This window comes from Rhinatrema bivittatum, chromosome 11 (assembly GCF_901001135.1).
Source record: "Rhinatrema bivittatum chromosome 11, aRhiBiv1.1, whole genome shotgun sequence".
In the NCBI taxonomy this organism is placed as follows: Eukaryota; Metazoa; Chordata; class Amphibia; order Gymnophiona; family Rhinatrematidae; genus Rhinatrema; species Rhinatrema bivittatum.
In genome coordinates, this window is record NC_042625.1 from 25,985,856 (window position 1) to 26,004,303 (window position 18,448).

At 45.2% G+C, this 18,448-nt stretch overlaps 1 protein-coding gene across 6 annotated transcripts in view; it reads right to left on the reverse strand.

Annotated features, from left to right (window-relative positions):
* Nucleotides 1-18,448, reverse strand: part of HECTD4 (HECT domain E3 ubiquitin protein ligase 4) — a 541,903-nt gene that overhangs the window by 44,773 nt on the left and 478,682 nt on the right. For all 6 annotated transcript variants that reach the window (XM_029571656.1, XM_029571654.1, XM_029571657.1 and 3 more), the window contains 6 exons: nt 9,421-9,611; nt 8,548-8,694; nt 6,425-6,544; nt 6,173-6,328; nt 5,696-5,799; nt 4,603-4,824 (listed from right to left, as the gene is read on the reverse strand). In XM_029571656.1, coding sequence (XP_029427516.1) covers nt 4,603-4,824; nt 5,696-5,799; nt 6,173-6,328; nt 6,425-6,544; nt 8,548-8,694; nt 9,421-9,611 — 940 coding nt within the window. The remainder of the gene's footprint in view (nt 1-4,602; nt 4,825-5,695; nt 5,800-6,172; nt 6,329-6,424; nt 6,545-8,547; nt 8,695-9,420; nt 9,612-18,448) is intronic.

The following is an 18,448-nucleotide window of genomic DNA, read 5'->3' on the forward strand; positions in this document are numbered from 1 at the left end:
GAGTGCCCCACCTCGCACAGATGTGGTTCCATGCCTCTGGGGACAACTCCCACTACCCAGGATCCAGTTGCTGCCTGCTGAGGAAGTCCGCCTGCACATTGTCTACTCCCGCCTCGTGCGATGCGGATAGGCCTTTGAGATGATGCTCCGCTCAAATAATCTTCAGGCCTCCAACACCACTGCATGACTCTTTTTTGCCGCCCTACCAACTGATGTATGCTACAGCCGCTGCATTGTCAGAGAACACGTGAACCATGTGACCCCGGACCCAGGGGCAGAAAAACCTCCAGGGCTTGATGGACTGCCCTCATCTTGAGGCAACTGGACCAGAGCTTCTCCTCCGGTCGCCACAGACTTGCATCGATTGGCCCAAGCACACTGCTCCCCAGTCCGACAGACTTGCGTCCACACACTACCACCCAGTTCAGAGGCTCCAGATCCATCCCCTTCTCTAAATTGGGACGAGACAGCCACCATGAGAGACTGGACCTGGACTCCCGAAGCAGAGGCAAGGGAAGATGAAACTCCTTTGAGCAGGAACTCCACCTGGACAACAGCACACGTTGCAGTGGTCTCATGCACGCAAATGCCCAAGGGACCAAGTCCAAGTGGATGCCATGGACCTCAGGACTTGCAAATATTCCCACACTTTGGGCATCTCCAGGCGAAGAAGACACTTGAACTGAGATTGTAACTTCGAAACCCGGTCCGCTGCCAGGAAAACCCTGCTTCACTGAGTGTCGAAGTGGGCCCCTAAGTAAACCAGCACATTGTGCACATTGATAACCCAACTGAGAGACTGTAAAGTGGACATCACTCTTCAGATGGACTTCTCACATTCCTACCTGGACTTCGCTCGAACCAACCAATCGTCCAGATATGGGTGGACCAAAATTCCCTCCCAGCGAAGAGCCGCATCCACCACCACCATCACCTTGGGTGAAGGGGCAGGGCGCCATCGCCAAGCCAAACGGGAGGGCTCTGAACTGAAAATGTTGACTCAACACTTTGAAGCGAAGAAACCTCTGATGTTCCTGCCGAATAGCGATGTGCAAGTACGCTTCCGTCAGGTCTAGGGAGACGAGAAATTCTCCTTTGCGAACTGCTCTATCACGGTACACAGCATTTCCATGCGAAAGCATGGAACCTGAAGGAACTGATTCACCTTCTGCAAATCAAGAATGGGCTGAAAGGAGCCCTCCTTTTTTGGCACCACAAAGTAAACGGAATACCTTCCCTGACCCTGCTCCTCCAGAGGGACAGGAACAATAGCCTTTAGGGCGAGCAGCCTTTGCAGCGTCCCCAACATTGCCTCCCACCTGATGCGAGACCATGTGGGACTCAACAAAGGCCTCCCGAGGATTGCACAAAAAATCTAGAGCGTGGCCCTCTCGTATCACCTCCAGTACCCAACAGTCCAAGGTAATCTTTTCCCACTCTTCGTAGAAGCTGGACAATCTGCCTCCTACAGCTTCTATGAAGGAGAGGGACCACTGGCTTCATTGGGCTGATTTTCCGCTCCCAGTGCCTTCTCTGACATCGTCTCTGCCCGTCCTGCATATGAAAGGACTGTTGGCGCCCACCGCCCTGTTTTGAGACGGAAACAGACAAGGACTTGCCGGAATGAAACTGATGGGAATCCTAAAAACGAGCCCGAGAAGGAAATTCTTTCTTACTGTGCTTCCTGTCCTCCAGCAATCTATTCCCTTTGGACTTCCCCAGGACCTTCATCAACTGATCCAGGTCCTCTCCAAATAACAGTTTTTCCTTAAAGGGAAGATTACAGAGCTGGACCTTGGACGATAAATCGGCTGACCAGTTACGTAACCACAGCAGCCTACGAGCCGATACTGAGGAGACTATGCAGTGAGCTGACTTATGCACCAAATCATACGAAGCATCTGCCATGTAGGCTATGCCTGCCTCCAGAAGCACGGCCTGCAACGCACCGCTGTCTGCCATGGACATCAGCGTCAGGCCCTTCTGAACCCAACAGAAACAGGCCCTTTGCATTAAACTAGCACAGACAGCTGCCCAAAAACTCAATGCTCAGACCTCAAACATCTGTTTGAGTTGCACCTCCAGCTTATGATCCAGGACATCCTTCAGGGCCGCTCCCTGGCTACCGGGATCGTTATCATCTTGGTTACTGCCGAGACGGCAGCGTCCACCTTTGGTATCCTCAGCAATTCCAGGGAGTCCTCTATTAAGGGGTATAGCTTGGCCATCGCTCTGCCCAGCTTTCGGATCTTCTTGGTCAAAGTGCTAGTGGGTCCCCTTAGCCCATCCAGGACTAGGTTAACACCTTCATTATCCGACTCTTCCCAAGTGACCTTCACTCCTAATTCCTCCAGTAGCTGCGGGATGATGGGGTGCAGTTCATCCCTTTTAAACAGACACATTACCTGCGGACTGTCTCCCTCAGAGACTGGGAACTCGTTGGGATCAGGGTCATCTTTTGCTCCATCTACGTTAGGGGTCGGCGGCGCATCCGGGTCAGCTCCTGCATCGAGGGGATCCAATTGGGACTGATCCGAATCCTCACCATCTCTGGGACCAACCTCTACAACCGCATGGCACAAACCCAGGCGCTGAAGAATATCGCCAGTCCCCAAGAAGCTACTTTAGACTTTTTAGCCACGGGGGCCCGCGGGCAATCCCCTGCCTGCCTTCTTCCTCCACTTCTCCCAGCCAGGTAGGCCTTATGGAGAAGGAGAATAAAATCTGGGGAAAAATCCCCTGATTCATCTTCCCCTGCGCGGCTCAAAGGGTCTTCCTGCCCAGAAACGAGAAGAGGCTGCCACACATGGCATGGCTGCTGCCATGCCATGTGTGGCAGGCGGCCATTTTGGTTTTTGGCACCATGTCTCCCTATTGCGCCTTGCGGCGCTCCCCCATGAGGCCTCCTGCACGGCAACGTGTGTCGGACTCGGGCCCACCGAGCTTCTGCCGGGAACGGATGCAATCCCCACTGGGGAGTTCCCAGGAACACTGACAGAGTCCATTCAGCCCCACCAGAGCACAGAACTACACAAGGAACAAAGCCCTGCGGTTCCCTCCCAGCACTAGCATCACAATCGACCGTGAACCCCCGGAGCCCCAGGTTAACAGCCAGGTGACCGCCGCTAAGTCCTGCACTTCCCGCCCCTGGTCAATAGCTCCCTGCAGACTATGCCCTCCCCATCAAAGTTCCTGCTGTTCTTCTGCTTCTTGTATGCTTTTTTTTTTTAAACAAGGAATGTAAAGAAACTTTAAGAAACTTTATTAAGCGGGTACTTCCCTGTCCAGAGGAAGAAGGCCGAGAGGGTGCCTCGGAAGGTCAAGAGAGTCAGGACCCCTGGCTATCGGACCATCCGGTATGCTGTGGGCGAACCCAGTCAGGGTATCCAACCCCTCAGCAGCCCAGCTCCACCTGAGAGATGGCTCACGAAGATGCCTAATACCTCAGGGAGCGTCTGCGATCTGGAACCTAGAACTACTGTAAAACAAAAAAAATCTTTTTTCTTTCTTTTTTTTTTTTTTTTTAAATTACAGCCTGCAGGTGCAGTTCTACCATCTGCTGGAGTCAGAGAAATACCAAGGACCTGCAGGTGGCACTCTAAGTAGCAGTGCCTCAAAGATTTGTTCTCCGACTCCATCTGCTGGAAGGGATGAATAACCCCACTGGTCTGGACTGATCTGGGTATGTTCAGGAACAGTGATTTCAGCAAGTAAACAGACAGGGCATATAAGGAATCAAAGACATGCTTGTGTATAGAGTGAGTCACATATGGAACTGATCACACCAAGCCTCATCTCTCCTCCCTTAGGGGAAATGTGTGCTCTTATTTCATCCACCCGACATTCAAGTGTGTCTAATAAAGCTACACTAAACCATATCTTACTGCCAGCTTCATGGAGAGAAATCTGGGGGTGTGTCCCCATCAAGATAATCCTGCTAAGCTCTGCTCTTAACTGCCCTAATTATGGTGCAGACTTTAGCAAGGTTGCAAACTTTGGGAAACTTTATTTTGTCACTCCCTGCCCAGCCACTCCATTTTCAAGTGTGCAGGCACAAGTGAATTTATGACTGTCACAATGAAACTTGCATTTGTTACTTGGAAGTTATGAACATGTTCAAATCAATTTCTGGCAATACCTGCATAACTACACAAAACATTCCTTGCAATTCTTTGTTTCATCACATTATTATTTTTGTTAACATTCTTTTACTTTGGGGGCCTGGTACAATTTTCTTTTCCTGACCTTGTTGGCAGGCCTACTTACTGCTTTGCAGTATGTTTATCTTTAAAGTGTTGCTCCCATTCTTTTATGTAATAAGGTAAAGGTTACCCTATAATGGGTATGTCCATTGTGTAACAAGTGAAAGTGGAGTGGCATTGCATTGGAGGAAAAGGTTTCACATGGGACACAGGAACCAGATTAGATGACATTAAGTCAACCACAAGTAATTTGCCATGCAGATACAAAATGAACTAGATAAGTGATGTGTGGGCATGGGTCAGAACCATCAGCAGAATTGCTCCCACCTTCGAAGAACAGCTGGCTGTTTGCAAGGGAATGCAGCCGAAGAGAAAAAGAAAAGTTAACACACAGAATTACATTTGCAATCTTTTGGATGTAGTTATGGGTGAGTACATCAGCTTCATAGATGTCAGCATCAGGATCCAGCGGTTCTCCAACCAACATCTTCCAGAACGAGGGCAGCAGGTCCAGAGGAAGAGGCACATCGGCTCGGATGGCAATTCCCAAGAGCTGCCCAAAAAAATGAAGCAGCTGCTCTTCTGCATAGGTGATAGGACTAGGGGTCAGAACATACTTCCCCTTAAACATGAAAGAAAATATATGTTAAGGCTCTGCAAAATGGGATTTGTATATGGAGATCTATCATTTTGAACTCAGCAGATATCCATCAGTGCCTCACAGGTGTTTTTAAGCTAGACTTTTTGCAGGTCAGACTCATTTTTATATTATTCTATTGACATAAGAAAGAATCTAATTTTCTTCCAGGACCAATAGGTAAGTAAAACTCTGCCATTAGTGAATGATGAAGGCTTAACTAGAAAAGTAAAGACTGCACATTTAGTCAATTGTTCCAAGCTGTGGCCACAAGTGCAAAAACGAGCATAAGATGCTAAATTTTTCTATGCTTTTCCATTCATTTTTTTTTAAATTAAATATAGATGATTTGCCATCTGTAATTTTCTAGTAGAAAATGTAACATTAAGGGATTGTTTTACTAAAACTATTTTTCTATTCTGCGTCTATGTGGAAAAAAGATTAATAAATCAGGCTCTAAGTCAGAGGATCCTTGTATTGACTATTTGTTTTTAAAATGTAAAGCCCTGGTGCTTGGTATATTTAGCAAAATCAGATTTCACTCGTTAGTCTGCATTTTTTAAATATTTGAAATAACCATTGAAAATATGTAGCTTTACAAGCTATGTATCTGCTTTATAGCAAAAATATGCTACTAATATTAAGCAGCACCACTGGGTTTTAATCTGGGCTGCACTGATTTTTTGCTAAATCTACCAGAGATTTTCAAAGGCTCACGGAACTATTACAAAATTAAGACAGAAGCAGGAGGGACTTTAACAGATTCATTTTTTATTTTAATGTCAGGAATTTTGAAACGTCAATCTTATGGGAGTAAAGGATAAACTTGCTCTTAAATCTTGCTCTGATACTGTACCTTGTTCTTATTGACTGCAGAACTGGGACACAACAGAAGGAGTGAGAGTGATGAGCTCTGCAGCTCCTTGCACACCTGCCAGAGAAAATGGCGGAAGGAACCACCTGTAAACAAGAAAGAGGTCAGTCTAAGCGAAAACCTAGTGACCTACGATGCAGAGTGCACAGCCCATCTGAGTCCAGAATTAATATTATGGTGATTAGGTTTCGGGGTTTTTTTTTGCATTAAGTTTAATCACTCTGCTTTGACAATGGTTTTTACATCACTGTGTCCTCAATGGATGGTAGGTGGCAGGGGGTTACCCACCCTCCTTCCAGTATCGTGCATGTTTCACCCTTAGCCAAATAGGGACCATCCTCAGCTCACAAGGGTCTCAACCAAAGGCTGGAAAGCAACACTCCACTTTATACGAAAAGAAACCAGAGTAACCACTTTCTTGCAGTGCACTTTTGCCTTACAAGCAATCCAGTTCCTTACTTGTTCCATGAACTTCTTCTCCAGTAAAGCGAATGTTGAAAGCATAGGTGGGATCTCCTCCACTGGCCAGCTTAACACAGAGCTGAGAAGAAGGCACAGAATCCAACTGCCTGGCAGCTTGGCAAAAGTAAGAATTTTCTGAACAACGAATCTCTCCTAGTGAAACCAATAAAATATAAGAAAACATGTACCAAACAAGCAGTGTCTCATTTAACTTGCTACAATCAGACTAGGTACTATACCACACTTTACCTCCCACTATTTCCAGGGGATCCAGTGTTATCTCAGGAGCTGCATGATCTGCTGTCCTTTGCACAGTTGCATTTAACATTCGATTCAACACGATTACTTTTGTATCGTAAAATATTAGGCCTAGAAAGATGAAAATAAGATTCAACCGATGACAAGTCCTTCCACAGACTTTTTCAATTGTTTCTTTCTAAAGGCTAAAGAAAGAAGCAGTGCCTCCTACTGGCTGCAGACTGAATCTATAGTAAGCAGGAATCTGAGGGATGTGTACAAAACAGGTTTGATCAGGTCTGTTTGAAACAAAAAACCTAATCAAGCTAAAAATAACTTTAAAAAGCCATTTAAAGATCCATTTTCTGGGACCTGAGAAAGTATTAGGTGGTGCCTTTCTCCTCCTCTATGCACAGCCAAAGAACAAAAGCTGCAGTCTCAAAATATAGATCTGGCCATTCCAGGACTCCCTCGATTCCTCTTTTGGCCTTATTCCTAGGTTTCCTTTTTTTACGTCACCTGTTTTGTTATATTTTCATTAACATTTGGAACAAAAGATGTGTCTTTTATAACAGCTATGCCATGTTTCAAAATCTCCTTCCATGGGTGTCACTTTTCATGCTATTTTCATATTTCAAATGACGCCTCCCTGGAATTCTGATAAGGAGTGGCCCAACTGCTCGCCAATTTACACTGATTCACAGCAGCTGAATAGAATAAAAATAAAAAATATATAAAAATGGAAAACTTTCTTAAAATAAAAAAGACCTTTTTTTAAAACCAGCAACTGAATGATCTCTGCTTTTTTTTTTTTTTTTTTTTACTTTTGTTCAGTAGTTTCTTCCTGCTCCTCAGAGCTTCTAGCTCAGTTGGAACTGACTGGACTGTGGCGTCGTCAGCCTTCATTTGCAACTACCTGGGTTTACCCCGAACCATCCTTCTGCCCCCTATGCTATACACCCCCCCTAGCAAAGCCTGGCCATTGCAGTGACAGAACTTAGCTGAGTGCCACAAACCAGATGAGGATAATGTGACCTCCTAAGTCTGGCCATTAGAGGTCACCACTGAGCACAGGCCAACCCTCCCTCTCTTCAAAGGCCGTGAGAACATGATCTCAGCTTTGATATTAATACTGGGCTTTAGAGCATCTTGAAGAAATGGAAAACAAGCTGTTCACCTACACAGGAATGTTATGCCACTGAAGAAAGGACACCGTTAGATGCTATGGACTCTAATTAGAGCCTCCGGTTTCCTGTGCCAGCTCATTAGTAGATTCTCCAGCAAGAGTGAGAACATCTCCGAAATTCTGTTTTAAATTAGTTGTTTTTAAAATTTGTTGGATTTTATTGAAAACCACTTTGATGACGCTGTATCAAAGAGTGGTCAATCAAACTGAATACATATTACTACTACATAGTTTTGCATATTAAATAATGTAAATTTTATTTACATTATAAAAATTAAGTGCTTTTCTCCCTATAATTTGCTTTGGTTTATTTGGGTGGCAAAAAAGGCATCTCAGGTATTGGTGTAGGGGAGAAGAGATTTAGCAAGATCTGAGGATGGGGTAAGGATCAGGAATAGAAGGAGGGCATATTGAGAAGAGGAAGGGGGAAAAGGAAGGTATCCTCCCCTGGGTCTTGCTGCCTCTTTCGGGCCTCTTTTGCTCCCTTCCTCCCTGTTAACCACCCCCACAATGCTGGATCCACGTTCACACACACAATTCCTCTTCCCCCTCCTCTCGGTATTAATCACCTCTCTTCCCCCACCTGATCCCTTTCTCCCTCCCCCCTCCACCGCTACTGATGAGCAGGAGAAAGGACACAATGGTGGTGCCGCTTTGCAGCCATCGTCCTCTGCTGCTGGAAACTGTAGACGCACACGGTTCAAAGCATGACCCTCCAGCTCCAAGAGGCAGAGGATGGTGTGGCCTGAGGCACCGCCACTGTCCTCTTCTTGCTGGCCTGATCCATGCTAGCAGATCAGCGGAGAATGTGAGGGGGAGGATCTGGGAAGTTCTGCAGCAAATGCCAAATGTTGTGGCCCTTGCTGCAGCATCGTGGGATGCCAGGACCCCCGACTATAATTTATACTGAACAGCAGTGAGCTGAGGTTAGGAAAGAAGCATCACTGACCTTTGACTTCTTGCAACAGAGAAGCAATACTGTGCTTGTACATTTCAGTCTGCCGAAGCTCCACCAGTGGCAGGAAAAAGGTTTCTAATGTGGTGTTCAGAGACTGAAGCAGTGCAAAACGCAGCCGTAAACTTTCGATAGGGATATCTACAATGGGATGCAAAGTCAGACATAAAAAGCACAAAAACTCTTGCTGTTTCCATACCAATTTTTACCTGAATTTTAGCTTTAAGAAAATGCACCTGCCAAAAACCTTTTTTTTTTTTGGAAGGAGAGCAGCAAATGTCTCCTGCTCCATTTTAACAAGCCTCTACCGAGGCGATAGCATCATGAACCTTCACTTGCTGTTAGCTAGTTTTTTTCCCCTTCACTCTAAACACTCTCCCTCTGATGTATGTAGTGCCCCACTGCAATGACAGTCTTAGGGCATTACAAACACCAGCTCTTTATGGAACCTTTGTACAGATGCTACTCTTAGTCTGGCCTCTAGGGGTGGCCATTGAGTGATGGCAAAAAGTCTTTCCTCCCAGGGCCTGTGAACACTGCCCCCGCAGCAGTGCATATACTGGACATGTTTATGTTTGCAATAAACTAAATTTCTATAAAAACCTCTCTCCCCACTGGCAAATCTCAAAATACAAGTTTCAAGAGATCTTGTTCTGAGATGAAACAATTCTCCAGGGAGTAATGTGCAATATCAAGCTCCTAAGGAAAGGAGGATAACCAGGTCCCAAAAAAAAAGCAATGAAACAGCAATATGCAACCTGAAACTCACAGCAATGAGAATTTAAGCTTATGCTGGTATATAATCATTACGACAAAGCCATGCCACAAGACATTTTTTCTCTGAAACGAACTGTAAAGTGGACGCACTCAGCAAACAGGAGACACGGGGGTCAGCTGTGTCCGCTGGATCCAGATACACTTCATGGGGATGCAGGCGGGCTGGCGTAATTGCAAGGTGTCGGCAAAGTCGGTTGATGTATTGAACAAGGGCGATGTCCATTTCCAAAGTCCACTTTCTGCAGGCTTTCTGAGCATGTCGCGCATCAATGCAGGCACACCTGTGGAACAGAGAGGATCAGCTTGCTGACTGCAAAAGATGGAGAAATTGTCACCTGTTCATTTTCTTTCCACGAGTCCTGCTACACCAGTCCAGTCCGAAAAGGTGGGTTATGCCCCCCCCCCCCCCCAGCAGACGGAGGCAGAACACACTGATTTCTTCCGTGATATCATCACCTCTATGTATAGGTGATACAGTGCAAAAACAAACCAGTATGCTTTGCCTTCAGCTGAGGGTAGGACTCAATGATGAGACAGCACGATTTATGGAAGCACAGAAACAACTTAGGCCAGGCCCCACTAATCCGGAACAATGTCAGAGTGACTGGAAATGAAACGTTCCCAGGTATGGAAGGTGGGGAAATTTTCTTTTTATCATTATTAGTTTTAATTATTAGGGTGTTTTGAAATTTTATATTGATTTTTGTAAACGTTTTAAACATTTTTTGTAGTTTAATGTTTATTGACAGGATAATCAAAATACAAATCTGTAAGCATATATGTCCTATAGTACACACAGAAAACAACTCACATACCCCCCATCATTTACACAACACACAAAAAAACATTCCTCCTCCACCAATGATGGTTGAGCCAATGAACTTAATCATGATTACCTTTGTTATTCTTAATCTTTCCTTTATCCCTTCCCTGCTGAACCCTCTCCCCCATCCCTCTCTCTTAATTCCTCCCACTGGAAGATGTTACATCCATTTATAACTTATATTTTCTCCCACCCCTCTCCACCCCCACCCAAATTACCACTCCATTACTTTCAGTGTGTGTATGTCTGTGTCTCTGTGTGCATGTCTGTCTGTGTCTCTGTGTGCATGTCTGTGTGTGTTGGAATAACCCGTACGCTATTGTTCAATTATACCCCCAATCCCAGATCTTGTGCTTCCTTTCGTTTAATATACATTGCCCATGTCTTTTGAAACCTCGAAGTACAGTCATGGGGACAGGCTGCCAATATATACATATTATACTTTCTGGCCAATCTAACTGGACATCTATTTTCTTAGGCACATCAGATTTATGCCACCATTTCACATCTAGCTGCCATGATAATATACTGAATTAGGAGACATAACTTTTCATCAACTGTATCACAGTGATCAGCAATAGACTGGGATTCCCCGCAATCCTACAACCTGTAATCTCAAAGATAAAATCTATAATCATGTTCCAATAGCCAACCACTGTAATACACTCCCACCCAATAGGGCAAAAAAGCCTCCTTTCCACACACTGTCACCAGCATCTATCAGATATCCCCGAAAACATTCTAGCCATTTTATCCAGTGTTAGGTGTCACCTATATAGTAACTTACAGCCATTCTCAATCACTAGTGAGGATATTGAGCTCCTCCCCATCATTTGATAGCACAGTTTCCAGTCTGTATCCTCTGATTGAGTCTGCATATCCTTTTCCCAGGCTCTCACATGTTTTGGTTTTTTATACCTCTCCCCTAGCAGTAGTGCATATATTTTAGAAATCACCTTACTCACTCTTTCTGCCCCAGCACAACAGACTTCAAACATTGTCTTGCTTTTTTGAAGCGACTCCGTTACCCTCTTTGGCCTAACAAATGACGCCAATTGAATATAGGCGAACCGATCCTTCTCCAGAGGATAAAGTTTGCGTATCACCTCAAAGGGATATATTGCTCTCCCATCCCATATTTGCTCTATCTTCTTAATACCCACTTTCTGCCAAAAAGAAATTGCCAAGCCTACTTTCCCTGGGGAAAAGACTTATTACATAAAAAAAGATGATGCCAAAATGTTGTCCCCCCCTAATTGTTTTCTATACCTTAATCATATTTCCACAGTGACTTGGAGGAAAAAGGGGAGGCCTTCTATAACCTTTCCTTATGACTAAACTTTTTTTTTTAACTTTATATTTATTAATTTTTTCAAGATAATACAAAGAATCCTCTTTGCACAGAAAAAGGAAAATGAGTTCTTACCTGCTAATTTTTGTTCCTGGAATACCACAGATCAGTCCAGACAAATGGGTTTTGCATTCCTACCAGCAAATGGAGGCAGAGAATAAAAGCTTTTTGGGCACTGCTACTTAACCAAGAGTGCCATCTGCAGTTCCTCAGTATTGACTTGTACCCAAGCCAAGATGTCTACTCCCAAAAGCCCAAATGATTTCCCATCTGGGTCGAGCAGAGAATTATAGTTGGAGCCCCCTTAAAAATCTAGACCCCCAACCTCCAAGGTAATGAAAAACTTCCAACTTCAACTGTTTAACCTATATACAATCTTCACAAAACCTACATTTTTAACATCCAGAAGTGGGAAAGATCTTTCACAAAAATAAGGGGATGGGATTCTGATCTGATCTGTGGTATTCCAGGAACAAAAATTAGCAGGTAAGAACCAATTTTCCTTTCCTGCTCATACCCCAGATCAGTCCAAACAAGTGGGATTTACCCAAGCCCCTCATACTAAGCAGGAACACGAAAGACTCGCGCATAATACACTTTCTCCAAACATCGCTTCATCTGGCACCCGAACATCCAGGTGGTAATGCTTGGTAAAAGTGTGTAGAGAAGACCACGTTGCCACCCAACAAATCTCCTGAGGAGATACCAGCTTACACTCCACCCAAGAGACTGCGTACGCCCTAGTAGAATACACCCGCAGCCCCTTAGGAACCGATCGACTCTTACAGAGATAGGCTGAAAAAATCACCTCCTTCAACCATCACGCAATTATACCCTTAGCCACCTTACATCCCCCTTCTTTGCTCCACTGAATAAAACAAAGAGATGATCCGACCTCCAAAATTCATTTGTGACTTTAAGATATCGCAACAGAGTTTGATGAACATCCAATGGGATGACGTTCTTTTGTATGCTGTGTATCTGCTGTCAGGTGAGGAAAGGCCGATAATTCCACCATCTGGTTGAGATGAAACAAGGACATGACCTTGAGCAAAAAGGAAGGAACCATATGCAGTGACACCCTGTTGTCCAAAATCCGAAGAAAAGGATCTCTGCACGACAAAGCTCGAAGCTCCCAAATCCGTTTAGCCAAACAAATCACCACTAAGAAAATGGCTTTCAAGGTGAGATCCTTCAAAAATGCCCATCTCAACAGTTTTAAAGGAGGTCCACAAAGCACTCGAAGAACCAGATTAAGGTCTCACAAAGGACACATCCTACGAACCGGTGGGCATGCTTCGCTCCTTTAAGAAAATGCACGATGTCTGGATGAGAAGCCAGTGGCCTCCCCTGAAGCTTTCCTCAAAAACAGCCTAAAGCTGCCACCTGAACTCTGAGCAAATTATAGGCCAGTCCCTTTGCTAAGCTATCCTGCAAGAATGTCAAAACTTGGGAAATGCTGACCTTCAAAGGATCCAGGTCATGCTCTCCACACCATGACTCAAACACTCTCCATACCCGGATATATATACCAGCAAAGTGGAAGGTCTCTTAGCCTGAAGCAATGTAGCAATCACTGACTCTGAATACCTTTTCAAGTGAAAACATTGCCTCTCAAAAGCCAGGCTGTTAAACAGAAGCGCTTTGCCTCTGACGTAGCAACCCCTGCAGGAGCCCTAACCGGATGGGACTGTCCACTGCCTGCTGCACCAGAACCACAAACCACGGACAATGCAGGCACTCCGGTGCTATAAGAATCACCCTTCCTGGATGTTGCTCAATGAGACGTAGCACTCGGCCTACGAGAGGCCACGGGGGAAAACACGTACAGCAGAAGCCTCGTCAGCCAAGACTAAACCAGAGCGTCGATTCCTTCGGAGCTGGCCTCCCTCCTGCAGCTGAAAAACCTGTCCACCTTGGCATTTCCTCGCTATGAGATTGAACTGGGGGCTTGCTCCACATGCTCCAAATGAGGGCAAAGGCCTCCACTGACAACTCCCATTCCCTGGGAACAAGCTGCTGCCTACTGAGATAGTCCGCTTGCACATTGTCCACTTTGGCTACATGAGAAGCTGCTATCATTGCCAGATGTTTCTCCGCCCAGACAAAGAGCTCCTGGGCCACTAGCCAACTCTTTGTCCTGCCCTGATGATTGATGTATGCCACCATCGTTGTATTGTCTGAGAACACTTGCACCGCACGCCCCCGAATCCGGGGAAGAAAGGCCATTAACGCCCTACGAACTGCCCTTGTTTCCAATCGGTTGATTGACCAGGACGCTTTGTTTATTCTAGAGAAACTACTGCAGCAGTGTGAAATCTGAAACTTTAATTAGAGAAAGACAGAGACAAAGGGACAGGGACAGGGACCGGAACAAAGCATGAGGAAATAATTTGTTCCGGGGAGTAACATAGGTCTATACAATTGTAAAAACACCCAGTCACCCAATTTTTACAGCAGTGCACATAACAATACATACCCTTCATACTGACCAATCAGCGCATACTCAGAGTGTTGTTTTTAGATAAGTGCAGTACATTTGATTTGAGTATGTATTAGACCAATCAGCTAATGGGTCTGGGATGTTGGCTCATTGCATTCCAGCACATAGTCAGGGTCCTCTGTTTTCTTTGTCTAAAACTAGTATTCAGGAATACAGCAGAAAGAGGTGCCTCAGAAAGTCAGTGCATAATACTACATACATCTTCCTCTGGTGACCTATGACCTTGAGCCATGTGCCCTTGACACAATGCTTCCCAACCACCGAGGCTGGCATCTGTGGTCACTACCACACAATCCAGGACCTCCAGGTCCACTCCTTTCTCCAGATTAGGATGCAACAGCTGCCATGAGAGACTGGATCTGGATTCCCCTGGAAGTGGTAAAGGTAGTTGAAACTCTTCCAACAATGGATTCCAATGGGATAAAAAGACCTGCTGGAGAAGCTGCATGTGAGCAAACAATGATGGGACCAGCTCCAGCGTAGATGCCATAGATCCCAGAACTTGTAAATAATCCCAGACTCTGGGGACCGAAAGCCACAGCAGATGAAGCACTTGAGCCTGCAACTTGACCACCCTCTTTGAGGTAAGAAACACCTTGCCTAAGCTGGCATCATACCGCATCCCCAGATATTCCAACGATTGGGCTAGCTCTAGATGGCTCTTTGCTAGGTTTATCACCCAACCCAGGGACCTCAAGCATTCAATGATGCATCGAATCAACTTCACCTGAATGAGTCAATCAACCAGGTATGGATGTACCAGAATTCTTTCCTTTCTGAGGGCCGCCGCCACCACCACCTTTGTGAAAGTCCTCGGTGCTATCGCCAACCTGAAGGGCAGTGCTTGAAACTGAAAATGCTCTCTGAACACCGTGAATTGCAGAAATTTCTGATAGCCTGACCATATGGGAATATGCGGGTACACCTCCGTTAGATCCAACGATGTGAGAAACTCTCCCTTGCACACTGCTAACACTGCCCTTAGCGGTGTTAGCAGTGTGCAGTTTTCTGCAGATCAAGAATGGGCCGAAAGGTGCCCTCCTTCTTGGAACTACAAAGTAAACTGAATATCTTCCTAGTCCTTGCTCCCCTGGGGGAACTGGAACGATAACCTCCAGTTGCTGCAGTTGCAATGTGTCCCATACCACTGCCTGCTTGGCATAAGACACGCAATGGGGCACCACATAAGCCTCTCTGATCGGGCACAAAAATTCTAAGGCTTAGCCATCTCTTATCACTTCCAGAACCCATTGATTGGATGTGATCTTGGTCCACTCCTCATACAAGAGGATTAGTCTCCCTCAGATAGCTTCCAGGGAAGAGTGAACTGTCCTTCCTTCATTGGGAGGTTTTACTTCCTCCAGCCTATGGAAGGCCTATGGAAGGCCTATGGAAGGCCTATGTGACCCCTGAAAGGAATGCTACCTTCCAGAACCTTGTTTCTACGTCGAGGTGGAAGAATTCCTTCAGTGCAGCCAACCCTGCCACGGGAATGGTCATCTTCTTGGTTACTGCAAACAGCGCCACATCCACCTTTGGAAGTTTCCAAAGCTCCAGGGTCTCTTTCTGCAGGGTAAACAACTTAGCCATAGCCCTGGCCAACTCCCAGTCAACTAATTTCTTCACCTTCTTCAGCAAAGGAAAAGCCTTTGGTGTTGTACACAGGCTGTCTAATACTGAGCGCACCTCTTCACTGTCCGAATACTCGAGTGATCTTGATTCCCAGTTCCTCCAACACGTGGGGAATGAGGGGATGCAGTTCCTCCTTATGGAATAATCCCACGACCCTCGGGTCGCAACAGGAACCTCCATCACATCAGGCCCACTACCCGCCACAGCAGTCAAGGAATTAATGCCCAGATCATCTTGCGTGCCCTCCTGGAGATCTTCACCCTCAGAGGTCTCACCATCTTCCCCCAACTGGTGTCCCAGACCCAGGAGCTGAAGACTCCATCTGCCCTAGGCTTCTTAGTCGAGTCCTGGGATTTCTGGGTGGCCAGACGCTTACTCGCTGCCTCCCTTTTCACCAGATAGACCTTATGAAGTAGCAACACAAAATCCATGAAAAATTCCTCAGACCCACTGGATCCCTTCTCCACTACATCCTCCTCTGGCTCCCCTGGCCCTTCTTTATCTTCTACAGTGGCTGGTTTCACTGAGAGAGCGGGGAAGTCCCTAAATTCCCTAGCAACAGCATGCCTCCTGCCATGTGGAGACAAATTGGCCACCATCTCCTCAGACACTCCCCCCCCCCCCCCCAGGTCTCCAGAATGAAGCTTGAAGAACATGCTTCCTGAGACCTCTGAAGAGGCCCCTGTAATTTCAGAGACACAGCCGATGCACAAAGAGGCTTCATCGGGGCGCAACTTCCTCACCCCACAGGCCTGACACTTTCCCATGCTCTGCGGGAGATGTCATGCTTCTGCTGTGGCCTATGGCAATAAAAACCTCCTGAGTGCTGAGATCACTGCGATGCTGCTGCTGCTGACGTTGTCCCGGACCCCGATACTACAGGCAAGTCACTCGTATCCCCTCTCACTCTCGGCAATGGCCTCAACACAGAGACACAGCTGACCGATCAGCCCTGCTCTCCCAAGCTCCTTTTTTTTATTTTAAAGAAACAGCAACCAAGCAGCCCCAAGGAAAAGAAAGATATATTTTCCTGTTTCTGGCTGCTCCTGGTTGTCGGAGGAGGGTAAGAAGGCCTCAGCAGGAGCAATGGAACCAGGAAACCTGGTTTCCCTCCCTCTGGAAGTTGAGGGCCAAGCGGAACAGGGATTACCAACCCCCCTGCTCAACCCAAGAGATGGCCTACAAAGGAACCTAACACCTCGGGGAGCACCAGTCTTCACCAACTTCTTAAACTTCTTTTCTTTTTCTAATAACCTCCAGACTGCAGGTTTGCATCTCTACCAACTGCTGGAGTCAAAGAAATACTGAGGGACTGTTGTGGCACCCTTGATTAAGTAGCAGTAACTGAAAAGTTTTTATTCTCTGCCTCCATCTGCTGGTAGGGATGCAAAACCCACTTGTCTGGACTGATCTGGGGTATGAGGAACCTGTAACATTCAATAAATGTAACAAAGCACAGGTTAACATCAAATGCAGACCACAAAAAATTCAGAAACAGAGCATAAAAAAGGAGAAAAGGAAATAATTTGACACAAAGAAACAGCTATTAACATGACTTAATCCTGCTGTTACTTAAAATATCAGGTCTATACTTGCTCTAATTGATTCATTAAGAAATCAAAACCTGTCTCGAATCTAGAAAAGTACATAATTGTTCCGGAAGAAAATATATAAAGCAATCAGCCCTATACTTAATAAAGCATTAGAAGGAAGGAGGCTCCTAGAACCCTCACTTCCTGGCGAAATGCCAGAAAGCCTTTTCTTCTTTCTTGGGTATTCCTTGTTAAATCAACAAAAACTCTAATAATCTGACCAAAAAAGGAAATATTCATTTTTTTAAAGAAACAACTCATTACATAGATTAGAGCTTGTTCATAAAGGAAATATGCTCACTATAATGAACTGACAAGATATGTTTAAACCTTTATTATTTAGTGCTTGTCATATAATTGCCAAAATATAAAACAATTTATATATATCAACTTATCTGTACCTAAGTTTAAACATCTGTCCCTAGGTTTAAACATATCGTGTCAGTTCATTATAGTGAGCATACTTATATAACTGCCTTATTGTAGATGTCTTGATTTAGAATTTGGAAGACAAGTGATAAGCGGTTTGTGTGTCTTGATTTGTCATAAATAAAGGAAACCATTGAGCTGCCCTTTCAATAACGTCTTGAGTAGAATTTTCCAATATAGTTAAAATCAATAGAGATTTGGGAGAGCCCTTCCTGCCTATTAACTGCACAAAAAAAACAGAAAAAATGCTTTATTAAATCTTGACTTGACTGACGGAACCTGCAAAACTTCAGTCAAGTATTTCCTCAATGTTGCACGAGATTGTTCTTGTGCTAAACAAGGAAATTTTAAAAACCTCAAATTTGAATGTCTTAAATTATTTTCAATAAATTCCACTCTCGTTGATAAAGTCTCACGTTCCTTAATCATAGCAGCATTTACAGACGTAATTTTACATCTACTTTAAGAACATTGATCTTTCCAAAATGATATTGATACTGTCTAGAAGTATCACGAGATAAAGATTCCATTCTTAAAGATATATCGTCAAATTTAGTAGAGCATGCAGCAAAGGAAATGGCAAAATTAGCCATCAAGTCCAAAATGGAGTCCAGTGTTATTACAACCGCTAGTTTTGTTGGCAGGATGAAAGGCCGAACAGCCACCAGTTCCATCAAATCCAGGGAGAGCGCCAATGGTACTACGGTGGCAAGCACAGAAACACTCACCAAACAAAGCTCCTGCTGCAAGACAGAAATGGAAAACACTGGATCAAGGCTGTCTCCTGC